The sequence below is a fragment of the Rhipicephalus microplus genome, chromosome 7 (genome assembly GCF_043290135.1).
Source record: "Rhipicephalus microplus isolate Deutch F79 chromosome 7, USDA_Rmic, whole genome shotgun sequence".
In the NCBI taxonomy this organism is placed as follows: domain Eukaryota; kingdom Metazoa; phylum Arthropoda; class Arachnida; order Ixodida; family Ixodidae; genus Rhipicephalus; species Rhipicephalus microplus.
Genome location: NC_134706.1, coordinates 96,984,425 through 97,005,601, shown reverse-complemented (window position 1 = coordinate 97,005,601; position 21,177 = coordinate 96,984,425). Strand labels below are relative to the sequence as shown.

Here is a 21,177-nt window from a genome sequence, read left to right as displayed (position 1 = left end):
CTCACAGTGCAGACACTGACAGGTCGTAACACATCTCCGCTCACTCTACGAAACGTATCAGGGTGCTCCCAACGAATCATAACTTTTCGTCCAAGGAGGCCAGTGGAAACAAAACTCATCACTGAAACGGTTGCACCTGTGTCCACCAACGCCATTGTTGGTAGGCATCGACAAGCACTTGAACATTATTTTTAAACATGGAAGCTAAAGGAGGTATTTCTGTTGAAATCTAAGACTCTCCGGTGACCTCACCTTCAACGGCCCCGCCGACTACTGTTCCGTAGGAGGCAAGGAGTGACGGCACCGAGGAGACGGTGATCGGTTGGCGCAATAGGGCAGGTGGTGGTATCACACTGCGGTCAGAAGCCGGAGATTAGTTTCAAAGCGGTCCTGGGATCTCGTAAATTGCGCTTTCCGGGAATGTCGGTGCTCGTGTAACGGCAGGATGGTTATATCTCGACTATCGGACGTAGTTCGGCGGCTTCCGGTAGTTTAAATACCTGGCAATGTGGCCTTCAAAGCCACAGATGTAGCAGACTGGTAGGGGACGCTCGCCGAACCAATGCTGAGACCACTCAGCAGTGAAGTGTCGGCGACGAGCTTGCTGAGGGAGGGGGGGGGGGCTTCTTGACTTTGTGTGGCGGGGCTGCGACGAAGGCATTGGCCGTATCGCTAGTTGGACGTGAATGAGTCACGACGTGGCCACGGAGTTCTAGTTTTGTTAATGTCTGTCACACATACCGATGGTGACAAAGGAGCTAAGGGCGCCGCCGTGTAGTGGGGCGGACTGGTAGTAGGATAAGGAATGGTGTCGCCAACCCAACCATCTTGTCGCTTCAGCTATTCACGCACTGTTGCCCGAATAGTAGCAGCAATGTCGGTGGGCGGGCTCACGTCGACGCTGGCAACCATTGTCACATTTGCCAGCCTACCGAATGTCGGGGCAATGCGATGAGTCTTCAGTATCTCAAACGTACGGCAGTGATGTTGGGAGTCGGAGACAGAGGCCGGGTCATCCCTGCCTATCAGAAAATTGGAAACGTGTTCCGCTATGTCTTTCAAGAAGGTTCTGATCCTGTCTTCTTCAGACACCTGTGGGCATATAATCATGCAAATCTTAGAAACACCGGCTGCTGACCCGCAGGTCGCGGGTTCGATTCCCGGCTGCGGCGGCTGCATTTCCGATGGAGGCGGAAATGTTGTAGGCCCGTGTACTCAGATTTGGGTGCACGTTAAAGAACCCCAGGTGGTCAAAATTTCCGGAGCCCTCCACTACGGCGTCTCTCATAATCATATAGTGGTTTTGGGACGTTAAACCCCACAAATCAATCAATCAATCTTAGAAACATCCTCTGTATAGGTAGTGCAAGTTTCTCTCAGAGTCTAAGCTCTTTGAGAAAAGGTCCGCTCCACGCTTTCTTTTTGAAATCGGAGTCCCCAAAGCACTTCTTCCGCACTTGAGCAAAAACAGCCCGTTGTATCAAGCACTTTTCGTGGTTTTCATACCACAACAGGGCGGTGTCCATGAGAAACAACGCGACGTTATCCAGTTGGCCGACAGAGTTTCAGTTGTTCTACCGGCTCACCTTTTCGCATTGCGTTAGACACAAGTTCTCATCTTCTCCTGCCATTCCCGCGAACGGGCAGGGTTCCATGTTGCGATGCCTAGATGCAGCCGGCGTAGACCTGTGCGTATTTGAGGCGGTTGATTTCTGACCTTCGCTTTGGGCCATGAAGATTGTTGTCGGAGGCAGACCGGCAAGACAACGGCTCCGGCGAACTTCAAACAGCTGTGGCTCCTTGGTACACTGACGTGCCGTACCAAGCACCTCCACCACTCTTACGTCTACAACAGGGGTTTATTCAGAGGCGACGTAACGGTCGACTCGAAGGTATGCAGTTACCACGCCGCAGAGACCTCTTGCCACAAGCTGAATGTCCTCTTCTTCTGCCACCACCCTGCACCCCACTACACTGATGCACATACCTAAATAACATATGTGGTAACCATACGATTAGGGCTTCCGAAATTGGGTAGGGGAGGAGAACATAACGGGCACTGCTGCTGCTACTGCATTTTACAATATGCTGCTGGTAGACGGGTGCATGGTGCGCGAAAACCACTTTGCAAACACAATAACGTAGGGGCTATGAATTAATTTTTGATTTCGTTCGAGCTTCTGTTGGTTTGTAGAACTCGGATCAGCTTGTTTGAATCTGATATAGGGCGCCCAGTGAAAATCAGGCTTCAACACATACAATACGAAAAAACTATCTTAACGTAAAGCAGTGAAGGGGCGATTATGTGTCGGTAAGTTGGTACGTGCCCATGCAAAGAGACGGAGACAGAAAGATGAAAACATTTATTGTACAACAAAACAAGACATAGGCTGCCGTAGTGTAACCCGCTACATGGTCGATGCCCCCAGTTCCGGACCGCGCACGACAAGGCCCCGTATAACGCCGTCCCACCAGACTGCGTTGTGACAGTAGCGCGCAGGTGAATGCTTCGTTCGTGTGGCGGCAACTGGTGATCAAATACGGCTTAGTCATCTAACAAAAAGTTGGTTGCTTTGAGCCACCCGCTAATTACGCAATTCTCGTGGGAACACGCCTTGTATGGCCTATCATTCTTACACTCATTCAATAGTTGCCGACGCTACTTCTCACCCGACTTGACATTTCTAAGAAGTCTTCAGCAATGCAGTTGCAAGTATCTTCTGATTAATGAGTACGCATGCTCTGTGGCAAACTTCTATGTTACAGAGGCACCAACTTCATAGCCATAACAACTTTTTTTTTAAATGCCTTTACAGAGAGATGACTCCTATGACGAACAGCAGTATCAGGTGAATTGGTATTCTCCGCGCAGTATGCCTTGCTTTCCTACCGAAGAAATTGTGGTTTTTCTGCTAGCTCTGGGCGAAAATGCCGAAGTGATTTGGTCGTAGCAGCTGACAGCATCATCCTGAAAAAGGCTGTTGATGTGTTCGCCAAAGCCCAAGCTATGAAACTACAACCATTTATTTGTTTAGAACTTCATCAACACTAATGTTGGATAACCTTAGCAGGGTTATCCAACACGTCTTCCTAGCATATTGCCACAATCCTTCAAGACCAACCGTGGTGCTCTAGTGGCTAAAGCACTCGACTGCTGACATTCAGGTCACGTGAGAGAATCCCAGCTTCAGTGGCTGGATTTTCGATGGAGGCGAATACTCTGTGGGCCCATGTGGTCGGATTTGGGTGCACGTTAGAGAACCCCAGGTGGTCGAATATTTCGGAGCTCTCTGCTATGCCGTCTGTTATAATCATGTTGTATATTTGGGACGTTAAGGCCCACAAATAAATCAATTATCAGATTACATCAAGTCATGCTAACGCCCGTTACACAGTCACCAATTCTCCGCCCAAACAGCACCGGCAGTGTTCGAGAAGCTTAAGGACTGTAGTAAATCGCTTTGATCGTGATTAATCGCTTTGTTAAGGTTACGCCCACTAAGCGAACAATAAAAATTATCCTGGAACCTACGTGGCTACTAGCGGAAACGCGAGAATGCTGGATGACATGTGTATATATGCCGATGCGGTGTATCGCTTGTCAGTTTATCAACGACCGACGCTCTGATCACCGCTATCAGTGCCAGTGTCATGATAATACCTGACATTCCTTTTACGAGGCCACATGTTCGGCCCACTTAAACAGTTTATTATTCGACGTGCAGTCTGTTTTCTTCGTCCGCGTCACGACCCTGTGACATTATCTGCTGCTGTTGAGGGTCCGATGGACTATTATGGCGGAATGCAACCAGTGATTCCGCAGCGGTTCTGGCACTCACTTGGCTTCCTTTATTCGTGGTTGGATGAGCTACAATTCGAACGGTAAACGGGACACGTATCCTCTGGTCACGCAGCCAGAAGAATTTACTTAGTACGTGACTGGTAAGCATTCCTTGCATTTTTAAAGACTGATTTTTTTTAAAGCTGATGTCCCTTAACAGCATCATAGAAGCATAAATTGTGTTATGCTGAGCGCGCAGCTGCAAATATTCGCCTTCTACCGCACGAGATAGCTGACTGTGAGAATAACAGTTAAGTGGCTTTTGTGATGGTCGTCGATCAGGCAACGCGATAAGAAAATAAAGCTGAGAACAGTTAACGATCGGGCGAATTGTTAAAAACGTTTCTACGTGTAAAAAAAAAACGCACTGTTACTTTCTGCATGCATTCACGAGCGAGTGCTTCTTAGCAATATGAACTTGTTAGCCTATCATTGGAAACTGTAAAAACGTCACTGCTGTACCGCACATGGTAAGGGCACTTACGTTTCTGTCTGTGTCCAAGTAGGTTAAATTGTGGCGGTAGTTTACCGTTCCCACGGACTTTAGCTGAGAGCAAACACATTTTGGAAAGTCTGGCCGTCTATATACTCCTCGGTTGACGATGAGCAGCTTGTTGCTTAATATCTGAGGTCAAGAAAAAAAATCGCTGATTCGGCGCCATGGGGTTCGGTATACACAAAAGTGAAGCATGCCTTCACAGAGGTAGTTCAGTGTTTATTGAGATTTGGTATATGAGAGACTACGCAATGTCTTTGTCAGCAAAAGCCTTTCACAGCTTTAGCCTGGTTTGACGTGGATACACCCAAGTTAACACCTGTTGTGGAAAATCTCATTCCTGACGGCTAACGCACATAATTGTGATCTAACCTTTTAGGTAGCCGAGTCCATGATTGTCACATTCTCGTGCTTGAGTGTGTCTGTACTCTATATTTTCTTTTCTTTAGCACCCCTATTCCTACCTTTTTGCAACCTTACCTTCTCATGCCCATTTTCCTTCTCTAGCACATGGTAACAAACGAGAAATTTTTTTTCTCGGTACCGTCCCTGCTTTTCACTCAACCTTATTAACTCTCTTAGGTAGCTGAAGTTGTGAACATATGTAGCAGAAGTTTTGAACATCGCACCATCAGCTGGCAATATGCACTAGCTACATATGCTGCCTCCCCCCTCCCCTCCTACTTTCTTCACGGCCCTGGCCATCACAGTTGTAAATATTTCTGACTGATGCCCGCTAGCTGGAGTGAGATTGAGTCCCTTGATAGAATTAGTAGAGCCGCGCTCATAGCAACTATAGAGGAGACGCCTTTTAAGGTAGGTCACCGTCTAAAAAAACGCAATTTTAGACGCCAAGCATCTTACAGCAGAGTTCGATTCATTGTGAGGCGTGGGTGCCTTTATCGCGCATGATCGTCCCCTCCCCGTCCTGTTCTATGCCCCCCCCCCTATCATCTCGCAACACCGACACCATCTGCTAGCGAGTTTCTTTGTTTTTTTTTTTGAAAATGGGAGAGTCTCAAGCTTCGCTTTCAACTTCGAAGTTGAACGCGACAGTGATATCCTGTCTTTAGTGCCCACTTCAAACACTTGTATGAAACCTTTCCGAACTTGCTTTGGACTTACTGCGTGCCCTTAAGAAAACAAAGCACAGTAAGATATGCGCCTTTTGTAGTGGATGGCCAGTTTGAAACCACGAAGTCAATACGATAATCAGATGTGTTGAGTCCTGATGGCAATGTACGATAGTACCACGCAATATTAATGCAATATTTCATGTTGTATTCTTAAGCATGCGTAAAAGATGCGTGTGTTTGTAAAAGCACGAAAGTTACTTTCACTGCATTTTAAAGCCTATGAAATTAATATCACGTTTATGCCGAGAGAGACGCGTGGCTGTGTGGTAGAACACCCGCTTCCAACGCAAACAACCCGGTTTGATTACCACTCAGGCAAAGAACTCTAAAGCGGTAGGCCTAAAGAGCTCGTTTTACGAATTTGAGAAAAATACGAATCAAATAAATAATAAGAAATTCTAACCCCCATATTCACAAACGCTCCCCCACTCGACATTCACCCTTCACTTGACAGAGCTGACTCAGCACTGCGCCGCTGCATGGCTGAAAATGACGCTGTGCTTCTCAAGAATAGCAGCAAATTATCACTGATATGCAGTGACTTGCCCTGCCTAAAGAAGGCACTGCCATCGGCTTTTTTAAATGAAGGGAGCGTTGAGTGAAGGAGCGTTCTAGAATACGGGGGAAAGTCTGAGTGAGGATCGAAGCCGGGTCGTTTGCATGGCAAGCGGGTGCTCTACCACGCACCCACGCCTGTTCTTCTTGTTTCCGGTTGAACTTCACGTACGGGTGGACACGATCAATATATTGCAAAACAGAACAAGCATGACAGAACAAGTACTATGACCGTCAAGTTGCAACTGCAAAAACGTTCTCAGTTTAATAAATTACACTCTGGAACACTTTCTGTAGGAACCTTTCTAGGGAAGCGTAGTTTTTACATGCCTTAGAGATCTGATGGTCTAATCTCTAACCCACCGGAAACATCTGACCTCGTTTTTCTCCACTGTTCGGAAGGGGTATACATTTATGATGTTTTACAGAGGAAGTTTAAAAAAAATTTCTGCTAGACCCTAATCAAAAAAATATTTATCAATAGAGAATTATGATGAATTATAATAGATTCATTAGGATAGCTGCTTAAAACAGTATATGACACTCTCGAATGGCTGGATTTCAATGTGACCCTGAGTGGAAACCAAAGAGACCGCATTTTAAAGGAAACATCTTAAGATCTCTCCGGGTTAATAGAAGAAAAGAGTCTGTTCTTTCAAGTTTTCAAAAAATAGAAGCCCTGCCTACAATAAAGGGATTTTAAGACGTGATCTGCAGTGTGCGTTGTCTGCACTCACTCCTTTGCTTTTGAATATAGTGAGAGTAACTTCCTCTTCTTGGAATTATACTAAAAGTAGCTATCATTTTTTACAAAGAAACGCGTCCCCAACACCTGCTTCATAAATAACAAACATACCCTAAATTGTGTGGTATAGTTGTTTATTGACATCACGCGTCAAAACATGGGATTATCGGGACTTCATTTTTAAAAGCGCGTAACCTATTGCAAAACGAGCACGTGCTACAGCACCCTTAAGGCTATGTATTGGGTGCATAGCAAGTTCGAAAAGATTCCAGATACTCAGATTCAGATTCTTTGTTTCAGCATTCATTCTAAACTATTGCTAGGATAAGAGCAAAAAGCCGCTATTACGGTGGCTTGACAAAGGCCCCTGGCCTTACAGAATTTGGCAGGAGACACTACGCACACACAAAAAACTGTAATGCATTGGTATACAGTTTATCTATCAAAAAAAATCAAATAGAACACTGACTTTTGTATTTCAAACTTACAGCACAACAGAAATTGTTTTTACATAAAAGACACATTTTTTAGCAAACAGATCACAACTTCTCTGAACGCAATTGTAGAAAAATAAAAAGGGGCGCTTTCACAAGATATAAACACGGGTCGTAAAGTTGATATTTTAGATTTGATGGTTTATATTATATTTTGAGCACATACCACCCAGTAGCCTGAAAGTGAATCTAATTTTTTATTAACTGCATAGTTTAGGAAAAAATGTATTCAACTAAATTTGTACAGAAGAAACAAAAAAATTGTCTCTTGTAATATTCAAAAGTTAACGACGATATAAAAACACAAATATTAGCTGTTCTTCTTTAGTAAATGTACGCATAATGAGAAGTGAAGCAGCATTGTTTGTAGCTTGTATGCTGATGCAAAGTGTTAAGGAAGTTTTTCTGAACAGGTGGTATTTTTTAAAAATGCTTGATTTGGGATTTTTTTCCTCAAAAGCTAAACCAGCTAGTGTTTTGTAACTTAGTGACCTATTACAGCATAATGTTTACAATATCGCCTGTCAACAACGTGTTTGTACCTTAAACAAATAATTTTGTACATAGCCCCCAACTAACTTTAAAATTATTCGACGGCATAGCCTGTTCAAAATTAATGTTTAAAAACACCAACTTTGAGTTTTCTTGAAATCTCATGAAACGTTGCTCACCGATGATAGAAAAAGAAAATTAAAAAAGTATGTTGTAATATTTTATTTGCAGTGACAATAGTGCGGGTTGAAGTTCCAGCTTTTCGAGCATGCGCTCGGGCGATAAACACATGAGAAATCAGGCTACAAAAAGAGGTATTGAGCTTCTGAGTCATTCTAACAGGACCATATTTACTGAAGAAAAGCAGATTTGGTAAACGGAATGGACTGTTTGAAGAAGGTCCTTCTGAAATACCTCCATTTGCCGTTTCAAGCCGAGGCTTGAGACGCTCAAGTTTTTGACCCCTCAGTTGCTCATCGGTCTCGGTTACAAGCGGCAGCTGTTACAGTCAACTGCTTTTGACGTTTTAGTTCAGATCACTTCAATGGGAATATGCTCGCGAGAGGAATCACCGAAGCATAATGAATATTGAGATTCAGTGACGCTGCTGCCACCTCCTTAACGTGAACACGGTTTAGCGTTTCCTTCCCTGGTCGCCTGCTCAACACTATCATGCGCGTCTCTTTTTGTAGGCAATGTATGATATCATAGAATTTCAACTAAAGGAAACATTGAGAAATTTATAACTTTAACAAAACCTAATTTAGTAAAGCCTAGCCAAACACGACACCTCACTCTTCCACCTAAGAGCGGCAAGCTTGGGAGTGATTAGGTCGGCATCTGAAATGATGTTGTAGAAAACCATATGGCTGAAGAATGTCAAAATGCTCTATGAAATGAAGATTACCTCGAGACTATTTGTTACTTCAAGATTGTTTTAGACCACAATTTTGCCGCATGTTGCAGGCCTATGTTATCGGTGCGTTTGGTCAATCTCATCTGATGATACAAATTATGGTCGTGTTTTCTTAGTGTCAAGCACTGCTGAAAGTCATCTGAAAATTTGCAGCGTTTTGAGCGCACCATGACTTTTGTTCTGTGCATTCCTCAGCCTGAGTGAGGATAGAGGAGGAGGTCATTCCAAGTGTTCATGTACTACCTACCGTGGTTCTCTGCTGGTGTTAGAGCACTTTATTATATCGCGTTGTCTGTAAATATGTACTAACTGCATTGGAGTGCGTCATTAGGTCTTGCTTCTCCAGCATTAAAGATGGGCGAAGCCCAGCAGAAGTGTGCCTTTAAAAATTTATTTCTCTGTGTGCTCATCTGCTTCTCCTCTGTAATTATGGTCTTGTTCGAACAACTCAGAGGCCCTAGCCTATTTTTTTAGCAAAAGTTCTCATGCCTTTATTGCCTAAGTGCACGTTGGAAAAGCTGAAACTTCTGCCCGTAATACTTTTGCTGCAAATAAAATAATAAATTATGTTTTTAATAATCTCTTGATATTTTCTATGAGGAACGTTCCACGAGATATTAAGGAAATAATTAAATGGCGTTTTTTAAATATCGATTTTCCAATATGCTTTACTGTTGACGAATTTGAAAGTTTGAGGCTATTTATAAAATTGTGTGTTTGAGAGACAGGCACGGTATTGACAGGCAATATTGTAAGCATTTTGTTGTAATAGGCCACCAGGTCATAAAACACTAGCTTGTTTACCTTAGGAGGAAAAAAATCTGAAATCAAGCAACTCTTAGGAATCGTCACCTGTTCAGACATTTTTCAGCAACACTTTGCTTCAAGATACAAGCTTCGAACAATGCTGCTTCACTTTCCGTTATGCATGCATTTACTAAAAAAATTGTCTTCATCAAACTATTAGTTGTGTTTTTCAAGTGTCGTCAACTTTCTAAAATGACCAGGTACTAAATTGGGCTCTCTGTACAAATTAGGTTCTATATTTTTTTTCCTCTTAACTATGCACCTAACAAAAAAAAATGAAGTTCACTTTCAGGCTACTGGGTTGTATGTGCACAAAATATAAAATAAACAATCAAATCTAAAATATCAACATTTCGACCCCTGTGGATCTCTCGTAGAATCACCCCATAGTGAAATAATAGATTTTCAGCTACATAAAAATAAGTAATATGACTTTCGCACACACAACAAAAATAAAACATGTACCATACGCAAAAAACAAGCAAAATAAAACAAACGCGCATATGGCTGAACGTTACTCACATATACCTGCACGTCTAAAAAAATACTGGTTTAGCATCCGACGCCAAGTTGTATTTAGAATTATGTTTTCCCCCTCAAGGTTAAGTTTCATACACGAAGTGTTCGAACTACGCACTAGGAGTAGAATATCGCTATCACGTTCAACTCCTAAAGGCAAAACTTAAGTAACAGTATTCCTTTTTTTACTGTTGGTTTTAATCGCATCTTTCTCGATTTTTCCGTCAGGCATACGATTATGACTTTTCACTCACAAACAACGACGCCGACGATGTTATTTCCGTGATAATAGACCTACTTAAAATTCCTTTAACCATTACTTCTGTGGCTATAGTTACAGAGTCATTGTCGTTTCATTCGGCACTAACTGCAACAGATTCGGATATTCTAAGAATATTGCCCCACCGCAGTGGTGTGGTGGCTAAGGTACTCGGCTGCTGATTCGCTGGTCGGAGAATTGAATCCCGGCTGTGGCTGCTGCATTCCCGATGGAGGCGGAAATGTTGTAGGCCCGTGTGCTCAGATTTGGGTGCACGTTGAAGAACCCCAAGTGGTAGAAGTTTCCGGAGCCCTGCACTACGGTGTCGCCCACAATCATATGGCCGTTTGGGGACGTTAAACCCCACATATCAAATTCATATTCTAAGAATATTGCGATTATTTGTTCCACATCCTTTTCAAAACTTTCGAATAATTTGGGTGCCAGGACACAAAAGAATTGTGCTCAATGAAGTTGGGGACTCTCTGCCGAAAGCATCTCTGACAGGTCAAGTTCTTTCTCTCCTTCCTGATATGGCGTTTGTTGCTGTGGCAAGGTTCGAAAAGTATGCACTATCTGTGTTTACTCAGACCCTTGATTCATCCCCGGACTTTCTGCACCTACAGTTCCCTTGGAGCAGGAAATGGTGTAGCAAGACGAGATGAAGTTGCAATAACCAGAATGTGTTGGAGAATTACAAATTCCAAATCAAAATATTTACATACAAAGAGCAGGTTTCGAGCTCTCTCTTTATTGCTCATATTGCAACGTACTCGAAACTATCGAACCCTTCTTGTTGAGCTGCCGATGTTTTTCCTTACACAGAAAACGTATCGAAATTGTATTGCGGCAATGTGGTCTACCGGTTACGTCGGCCGTTCTGCTATCATTTGGGGCCTTTGTACTGGGGCACTCAGACAAGAATATTTTCAAAACTGTCAAAAAGTTTATATGCCACACGAATAGATTTAGTAGGTGTATCAACTACTAACGATACTTTATTCAGCCTTCCCAGTCAAAAGATCTTCAGTCTCTGGGATATTACAAAGATTATTGTGACTTAAAATTAAAATTATTCATAATTACGTTACATTAAAAAACTCAACTCAGAATTATTTTACCTTTTACTAAATATTAACCATAAATTCAGTATGTATAATCTGCCCGACACATGGCCGATCCCCCAGAGTGGGTAGGTGCCAATGATCCAAGGAGCATCTTCATCATCATCATTACCGCTAGCGCGTTAAAATCGACAGCTTGCGCTACACAACCGTTCAGTGGCCACCTCTTCTACATAAGCGCTGGATCTCAAAGTCAGTGTCAATAGGAAATTTCTCCTGTGCGTTGTTCAACAAAAATTCGAAGCGTGTGCTTTAACTAAACGGGGATCGACTGCGGGTATCTATGTCCAATCGGAGTCTTCTGTCTCTTATTACCCATCAGCAGCGATGGCGTGTTTCAGTTAGAAACACCGTTCCTTCACTGCGTGTTTTGCGCGTCTCAAGGTGTCTCTCTTGCGTAACACCGCGCTGAGCGCCAACGTCAACGCCACCGCCAGTGTAAGCACTAGCGCTCGTGGCTGCACATCTACGCATGGTTCACTTTAGCGGGAGATGGCATAATGGTTTAAAACATATTTTATTGTTTCTTCATTTCTATACTTTTAAACTCTCAGTCCATTGTATCATATTTAGCACTATTATACATTCAGCTATCTTGCACCATTCGAAAGTTATCAGCAAATTTTTCAGCCCCTGCTGAATGCATACCCCACCAAAATTTAAGGCTTCGAATTTCACGCCCACCATCTCATCATAAACATTTTGTGTACATAATAGGCAATTTTATATCTTCCAAGTACGCTCTGGTGCTTGTGAAACGTGGCGCTTTTATTTTTCTTATTTTACATTTCCCCTACTCGGCTGCGCCGCTCTATTGATGTAGCCTGCGTTTTCACTTAAGGTTCAGTGATTTTCAGGAGAATAATTCAAGCTTGTTGACTTAGTTCTAGTGCTTAAAGAGAAAGTTATAGTACTTTATGCAATATGAAGAAGGATATAACAAAAAAGAGGCGTGAATGAAAGTTCTGTAATCAATATACAAAGCATAGGCACACTGGACAGCTTGGAACGGAGAGTCATCTGGAGACGAGCTTGACGTCATAGAAAACAAGATTGTGTCACTTCAAAACACGAATCAAGCTATTAGCCCCGTGAATTTCTATTATACGGAAAGTTTCATTGTTAAATGAACCTTAGGTTTGAATCCTTCAATCTATTTTTCTAAACGAGAATTTCTAATCCTACAGTACGCGAACACTTTTCTTCTAAAATATTTACAGAGAACGTTTTTTGCGTTGTTTTGTCAGAAGTTGAACCGTGAGTTAAAAAATAAATACTTAAAACAAGTTCTGGCTTTTTTTACTGGGGACAAGTGAGTGCAAAGCAACCATGACAAATAGCAACTTCTCGAGATTTCTTATATTAGCGCACCCAATCACAGGTGTATGATGATAGGGGAGATTCCATGCATTAGTTGTTGTCCTCACTAGGGAGCTGTGAAGTCATGTTTGAGTTGCACCAAGAGTTGTCCAGTTATAACTGTTAGCGCAAGAAACACACACATCTTATTACGTAATATTTAACTGGCTGGCTGCCTAATCGTTTACGTGCGGCGTGAGTCCACGTATTTATGTAGTTACTTCCAAAAAGGTCTGCATTGTCCTCTCTCGTGCAGGACTAGCAGGAAGGCATGTGCGTGGCAGACGTCTTTTCTCCACCTCGATTACAACTGATGGCCATATTTAGCAGACGAACATTACACAGCCGTTAAATGAATTTTCCTGCACCTCAGTCTCGTGGTATGTTTCACGAACCTAAAGTTTCTGTAACCTTAACCTATGTAAGTGCTAAAAGCAAGTATGTAAGATGAGCACAAGCGCTATATTCAATTGGAATTTTGTTAGGAGGGAACATCAAACACATAGGTGTAGACTCCGGAAAGAAAATGCATGAGAAAAAGACAAGAATAAGATAGCAAATGAAAAATTTCACTCTATCATTATGCAGAGTTAATTCGCACCAACACGTGTCAGACCGTATGCACCTGAATGGGTCCAGGTGAAGACTTAGTTGACATCACGCCGACAGCGTCTACAGAAGTGCCGAGGCGCACAATATGTGACTATCTCATGCGCGCACACCAAAAATGCAGTTCCTTACTTGTAAAGGCAATAGACTTCAACAATGAGTGTACAATTAATGTCGGAGTACCAATATAATACCACGGTGTCACGCTGTTATAAAAAAATGGTTCACACCCACATTTTCGACAGTGATGCGTGAGATAATGTGCACATGTTATGACCGGCACTTCTGCAGACGCAATCAGCTTTATGTTTGACTAAGCCTTTACCTACAGCCATGCTGGCGCTTATGTATACGACACGCATTGGCACGAATGAACCCTGCATAGTGATAGCATGATCTTTTCCAATTGTTTTTTGCTTCGTGCTTGTTTTCATGTTTTTTTTTCTTTCTCGAATCTAAACATATATATTTGGTGTTCACTTCTAATGAAACTTCAGTTAAAAGTTGCGCTTGTTCTGTGTTCTTTGCTCGTCTTACGTACGAACCTTAAGCAATTACATAATTTCTGAATCAGTAGCAACTAGCCCGAACCCAGAGCTTTTGAAGTTTCTGGCAGAAAGAGACACTGCTAGAACTATACATATAGCGATAGGTCGCTTCATCGATTTTGTGATAAGTCGTTTTTAAAGGTTGTCACCCTGCTCAGCAGCAAACTCGGTACTTTTGATTGAGCTCAAAAGTTATAAACAAAGTTGTAATATGTGAAGTTCTAATGTCAATTGATGCTTTCCTCTTTCGTTGATCGTGAGGCCAATATTTCTAAGAGTGTTCAAGTTCAAGCGTCAGAATGAATTTATGGCTGTGACCAAAACATAATGTGAAGTAAACGTGCGCCTCTTATAGTTATTACATTATTATGGTAATGTACATTCAACATGCTTCATATATCTCAGCAATTGATAAAATTATTGTAGGCTGCATCAAAAACAGAAAAAAAGACGTTTTGCTTCATTATTGCAAAGTGCTTACCCATTTAACTAATGTATCCTGGCCGATTTTAGGTGGTCTGTTGTCATTATCAAGTTCTGGCAAATGAAAATATTCAGGAGAAATTTTGAACATAAATTGCCACTGTCTTCACAAAGATATTTGCTTCAACACTGCTGACTGTTCAGTCCGAATGTTGCCTTTTGTGATTAAATGTACTCGACTCACAGTTCTACCACGTTTCATACAAACGTCGGTACAAACTGCGGCAAGGCAGAGCGGCACATTATAGGGAATCTATACGATTTCTTTAAAAATTACTAATTACCCTTGCAGTATTGATGCCTTCAAAACATTTAAAAAGAGATATTATTTAAAAAATATTTCCTATTTGAGGCAAATCTTTAAAAATTATTGAGCGAAACAGAATCTTCACATCTAATTTTCCATACGATCCGCCAAGTTTGTATAAATTGCCCCTGAGGATAAGCACTACGCCATTAAAGGTTACAAAACAACCACTCTGTTTTGTGACGAAGGTATGCTTATGCCCCTGAAGGCTGCTGGTTTTCCTACATACGCCGCTCGCGGCAGCGTTGGTTGAGTATTTATAAACCATTCTTTTTACCCCAGTGGTATAGTATAGACTCAGGGTGTTTCCGCCATTGGGGTGCACTATTCCATTAGACTGATTATCAAAGGACGCTCAATCTTAACGTGACCAATTGTCCACCTATATTGCGCATTTTGCAGTTTAAACATCGAGGCGTCAAGAACAACAGTATGCCAATGTGGATGTATACTTTTCAAACTGTGCACAATAAAGTGTAACTTAATTTAGCAAACAAATTAATTTGTTTTTTTTTTGTGTTATAGCGATTTCAAAACGAGGAACGGCAATATTTTGGGAACGTGCTTATCAACCTTCTTATGCTCGCTCCTTGTCCGTTGTAGGTGACGTGCAAACTAGTTCTCATTCTTTCCACCAGAGGCGCTACTGTGCTCTCTCGCAGCTGTGATTGATCCATGGAGCCACGCAAGCGGCGCCCAAACACTCCGCGAAACGTGATCTAGTTAGGCGACTGCTATAGAACCGCGCCTGTATACAGCGCAAGCGCGGGGCGTGCGTTCTTCTTCGCTGGGAGGTCACTCAGTAAACATCCTTCATTACCGCTCCCTAACACAAACACCCGTGAAGCCAAGGCAAAGGTACTGCTGGCTAGCAATGCAGCAGCAACTCGGGCTCACCACCATGACCTTGCGCTGAGAGCCCTGGAGACCGAAGTGAAGAGGTCTCACTGTCAAGCAAACCTAGAGCTGCGGGCCAGCGAAGCGGAAGTGTGTAGGTTCACCGTCAAGAGACGCCGTCACGTCTTTATATGATGGTGGTAGATCAATGTGTGTCGAGGATCAGTGTGTTACAGGATCAATTCAACAAGCTCCTTTAACATAATTCACTATGTGGATTTTGGGATAAACGGAAACAAAGAATACACCATCTTAGTGCTCTACTAAAGATAACACTTGAATTCAGGGTACACATGCTTAATAATTGTGATTACGTGTCTTCAAGGCCGTATAGACCAACACTATAGGACTGCAGAAAAAAATGAGGAGGTATCACAACGGTGAGTGGTTCCCATAAACGGCACTTGCATTATTCACGCAGTAGTATTTACCTATAAATTATCTGCAACTACTTTCTTGTTCATGTGTACGTAAATATCAAATTTATATTGTTTTGTAGTCATCAGTCGCTGAACAACTAGTACTAAATCAGGTGTACTCACAGTGAGCCGTTCAAGCGTACTGCTCTGCCGTTTCAAGTTAGTGAAAGCGATTGTCATGATGATGTCGATTCCCGAAAGACTGGCACTATCCACCATGGGGATCGGCCACGAGGCATGCAGCAGTAAAATTTGTAAAACAAAATAAAAAATTACAATTGTCGTCATGCACAGCCTCTCCCATTTAACGCAAGCAACGAAAATTCGCCTGGCGTGCATTCTTCGTCGTCACCTACCTTTGACAGGAATTTTAGCAAACACACAAAAAAAGAAACACCTTATGAAGACACGAGGAAATGAGAGACGATATTCTCTTCTACAAGAAAGATAAAAGTGGTACCCGCCCTGTCCTCTTATCTTGTGAATATGTGTTTCCAGCGCTCAAAACTTCTCTTCAACTGTGCACCATTCCGGTAATTTTCAATGTTTGTTAAGCTATCAGCTGTACATTTAACCCTTTCATCCCTGAACTCGCCCACGTGGTGCACGATCCCTCACTGCGCTGACTTCTGGTAAAAGAGAAAAACAAACTTAAAGGCAGAAAAAGTAGATTTAAAGAGAAAGGAAAAAAAAATGGGGCAACGAAAGGAAAACAAGGAGAGCAAGGACATAAACACAAAAAATAAATGAAGACAGGAAGAGATAGCGGCAGACACTAATAAGTAGATGAAAAACAGAGGTAACGAAAGACCGGAAAAGAAGAAAGGCACACAAATAACGAGAAAGAAAGATATAGAAAGAAACATACAGGGGAAAATAGAGAGAATTGGGTGCAAGTGGAAAAACGAGAAAAAGCAGTAACGAGCAGATAAAGAGAGGACGATAAAGAGAGATAAAGAAAGGACGTAAAAATTAAAATAAACAGAAACGGGAAAGGCCACCACTAGTCATATTCTGCTTTAAATAGCTCACTATGGCGCTAACACCTAGCGACATTATGTTTGACAAGACGTACACCGAAAAATATTTTTATCCAACCCAGAGTTAAGCTCTGGCTCGAGTGCCATGACGCCTACAAGAAATAAACAACTATGATAAAGATTCAATGGTCCTAGATATTTAGGTAAAAAAACTTGTGTTTAATAAAGATAAGTGACAAGTCACAGAAACTGAAAAGTAACCGAATGAGTCTGAAGTGAAACCGCGAATGGTGATGGTGATAATTTAACGGTAATAAAAAAAGATGAATAGTTAAAAAGTATCTGGAAAGTTCGCTGAAAACGACGATAGTCATCTTGAGAGGATTTGCCATCATGATGGCCCACACCAATTGCAGAACCTTTCTTTTATCATTTCTGACTCCTTGAGGCGCACAACCGCAAACAGGCCTCCCCTAAGGCGTATGTGCATGCACTGAAGCTACTGAAGTCGAAGAGAAACAGTACACCTAAGGTACACCAAGTGTAACAACAGTTCACAAAACGCTTGTACTGAAGTAAAAAAATTATAAATGAACGAACCACAGGGTCACTTACTTTTTTCATTGGTAACGAGAAACTAAAATCAAAACATTCAATTCAGCGATTGTTATTCCCACGTAAATATTGCCTGTTCAACAAACGTTTTTCACTTTTAGCCTCTGAGAATATTTGCTTGCAATTTCGGGGCAAAAGAAGAGATAAACTTACTTTTCCCATCGCAAAACAATGTCCAGGTGAACACAACACAAAGAAAGTTGTAATAAACTGGCATTGCTTTTTTTAAAGTCTTCTTCGTAATCCTGCAAGGGAATTGATAATAGTTGCGCAAATAGTATTCGCGATTGCCTTAGTAGACTTTCACGGCGCTAAGCGAAATTCAGGAGCGTTATCTCCAGAATGGTCACTTGGTTCAGCCTCAGTGTAAACTGTGCCAGCCTCAGTGTGAACGCCTTAGTAAGAGAATAACGTTACGACTTTGCATGTTCCCTACCTCAGTCAACACACCGGGCTCTCCATGACGCAGTCAATCTGATTCGTTCTTTTGCGATACGCGAATTCTTCTTTAAAATACGTGGCAACTTGCACTTTGAAAGATAATTCACAGAATACACATATTAGCTTCATGAGGGTTTCTGTAGCCGCGCAGGTTAAGTGAGTGTTTTCGTGTGACATTTTTAGCTGAAACTCACCTTACTTTACTTGCACACAGCACTCATTAGTTATTTTGTAATGCATGAATTCCCAGGGCATTGCACACGTAAAACCAGCGTGCTCGCAATTCGCTCTTCTATAGCGAAGAATTCTCAACATGGTCAGCAATGTACCACTTCTTTTTCTACGTTTGTTGATAGATGGCAGCACACGTCAAGCGCTTTGCTTGGAGACCTTTTTGAGAGCAAAATTTTCTCCCCATCGACAAAAGGTATGGTGACGTTAAGAGGTCGAAGTCGTTCGGCAGAGTAAAATGTTCAGATTGTTTCCAGCGGGGACATTTAAAGAAACCATCTTGACGATGAGGATAGTTCACTGGATGTAGAAGGCCGTGAGAGCAAACAGAGTGACAGTGCCAATGAAGACTCAGCTGAACCCTCGAGGTGCGAACTGCACTTATGCATTCCCTCGTTTCTCATTATTTTTTCACATTCGTAAGTGACCTTAGTTTTAATCAATGTGTAATATGCTTCTGCGAGAGCAAAAGGAAACATAAATGTTCTTGTTCATTGCATGTAACATAATTATTTTGAATCCTACGGAGCGCCGCTTGCTATCAACACGTTCGAGCTCTGCCAGCAAAGCGTTATGGTTAGATCGAGAAAACGTTCAGTTAGGGCCACAATCTGCACCTCTCTGCTAAATTTTCTAGTTCACTGTCGTTCGGTTAGTTTTCGCATCGCCGGATTGTTCGAACTAGCGAAAAACATGCGTGTGCATAATTTTCAATGTTCATGTTTCAATCATGTAGATCAAACCTGCAACATCCGAGTGCATTGGATAGCACACGGCTATTTGAGCATGGGTGTGGCAAAAGCGCTACAGAACGAATTGTTAAATTATTGTGTTCCATTCAACAAGCAACTCCAAGTTTGCAAGACCACAACTCATGACGACTGCATGATATAGTTGCAAACAATCATCGCGTTATACGTGCGGTCTCTTGAATGATATACGGTGATAAATTCACCAGGCAGGTTCGCTACACACGACCTCATAGTCAGTTCACACATCAATTGTGTTTCATGCAGCTTCATGCACGCTTTTTTACATAAGTTGCTAGTCGAAAAGTAAGGTTGACCTGCACCAGATTGGCTGTGTGTTTTGGTGTCCCTGTGTGGTTGTTACAGCATCTATGTTATGCCGTGAAATGAATTGACACAATGTTTTGGTTGATTGTTAGGTTAAATTTTTAGAAAAATATCACTATATATCTGCTGGTGTTCCTATATACACTTCCGGAAGCTTTTCTAGTCACATCAGTAAAGCTGCGGCGTACGAACGTGCGTAACCATGCTGTTCCAACAGGGTCTTTATCCGGTTTTTTGACATGTATACCTACTGACAATCTGACACTATGGAATATTCTTTATAAACTTACTTTGCATTGAGTTGCACTGATTTGTTCCAGTAAAGGGAAAGTGACCAAAATAGCAGTGTCTTAAGCCCTTAACGTTTGATAGTGGCTTAAAGAAGTTTATTTGCCGTACAGGTGCAAGCGCCACTATATTGTAGCTGTTTGATGCAATACCTAGTGGGGACGAGTCTACAGTTTTCTTTAACGCAAGCCAAAGACACGCATCCGGAGTAGCACGTGTATGTGTTCTCAGTGTAATATTTCGCACAGCGCTGAATCTATGAGCCCATGTTGCGCAATCTGTCTGCCATTCGAGACATGGGGTAGTTGAAGTGAAAATCCGGCAATGCTATGTGGCATCGATACGCTATAACATGGCAAAGTAAAATGAATTTAGTAAGATGAAAAGCGCATGAACATTTCTTCTGTCTTTGTGAAGCCATAATACAATCCGAAGCTTTTCTTCCTATTAAAGATGCAAACTTTTAACCCCAGAGTTTCAGCAGCCACAAATACAGCATCACGCGTAGTTGAGACAGCCCTAAAAAGTAAGTCTTACTCACTTTTCTCTACTGAAGACTTTCGAAGAAACGGCAACAACTTGTCAAGAAAATTAGAAATACAGCTGCATGGGACTATATTTTGTAATGTAACTATGCCCAGCTCTCCGGATACATACACATTCCCATTTTAGATTTTAAACCCAAATTAGGTACGCTAGTGCACATGTTCTTCATGCGCCCAGAACAATTTCTATTGTTCTCCTCGTCCTAAGAAACAGCTTGTAGGTTACAACGCACTACAGGTACACACCACTTACTCACGACGTCAAGCTAGTAAATTAATATGTCACCAAAATAAAGTGTATTCACCAAGGAGGTACTCGTACTGTTGAATCCTATTTATCATTTGAAAAATATTCTCTCATTATTTGTAGGGCCGGCAAACGGCATCAATTTTCTTACTTGCGCATTTCTTCCCATTTAAAGATTACTGCATTCTTGTTCTCATGTTTTTTAATTGTAGTAACTGACAATTTGAAACAGTTATTGACGGGCGTTTTTTAATATGCACTATTTCAAAAAACAACGCAAACGTAAAACTAAGTTATTAGATTTATACTCAAGTCCATAGGTTCGTCCCAAATATCAACCATCTTTTTTAAATAGCCTATCGCAAAATGTAGCCAGGACACTGCTTTTCTATCCAAAGCTCTGCAAATAGAGAAGGGCGCACTACCAAGTGACGATGCTCCATAGCCTTGGTGACACTCTAGTTGCATGCGTACCAGAAGCACTCAAACAGTGAAAAAGAAGGAACTAAAAGGTATATATCTTAGTTGCATCAATCACTGTTTCGGCACCAGAGAGAGCAAGTGAATCGCTTTGTGTATGCGGTCTACTTTGTGTGGGGACTGCTTGTTCGGTTTAGTACCTACAAATGAAAATTTTGAACTCGTAATTATAGTAAGTAATCGAAGCACATGTTATTAGGAAGTGACCTTAATAATGTATAAACGTTATCCGAACTGCGCAGGTTCTTGAAAAGTACAATTGTCGACA

At 41.9% G+C, this 21,177-nt stretch overlaps 1 protein-coding gene across 3 annotated transcripts in view; it reads right to left on the bottom strand.

The window, feature by feature from the left end:
• LOC119180091 (uncharacterized) overlaps nucleotides 1-20,339 on the bottom strand; it is a 36,046-nt gene extending 15,707 nt beyond the window's left edge. The window contains exons 1-4 of one of the 3 annotated variants that reach the window (XM_075869500.1): nucleotides 20,179-20,339; nucleotides 17,755-17,846; nucleotides 14,382-14,437; nucleotides 4,326-4,466 (exon numbers count right to left, since the gene is read on the bottom strand). In XM_075869500.1, coding sequence (XP_075725615.1) covers nucleotides 4,326-4,466; nucleotides 14,382-14,437; nucleotides 17,755-17,818 — 261 coding nt within the window. In that variant the 5' untranslated portion in view covers nucleotides 17,819-17,846; nucleotides 20,179-20,339. Of the gene's footprint in view, nucleotides 1-4,325; nucleotides 4,467-10,406; nucleotides 10,539-14,381; nucleotides 14,438-17,754; nucleotides 17,847-20,178 lie in introns of those variants that run through there. The other 2 variants (XM_075869502.1, XM_075869501.1) reach the window with 2 other exon arrangements.
• Between the last annotated feature and the right edge of the window lie 838 nt (nucleotides 20,340-21,177).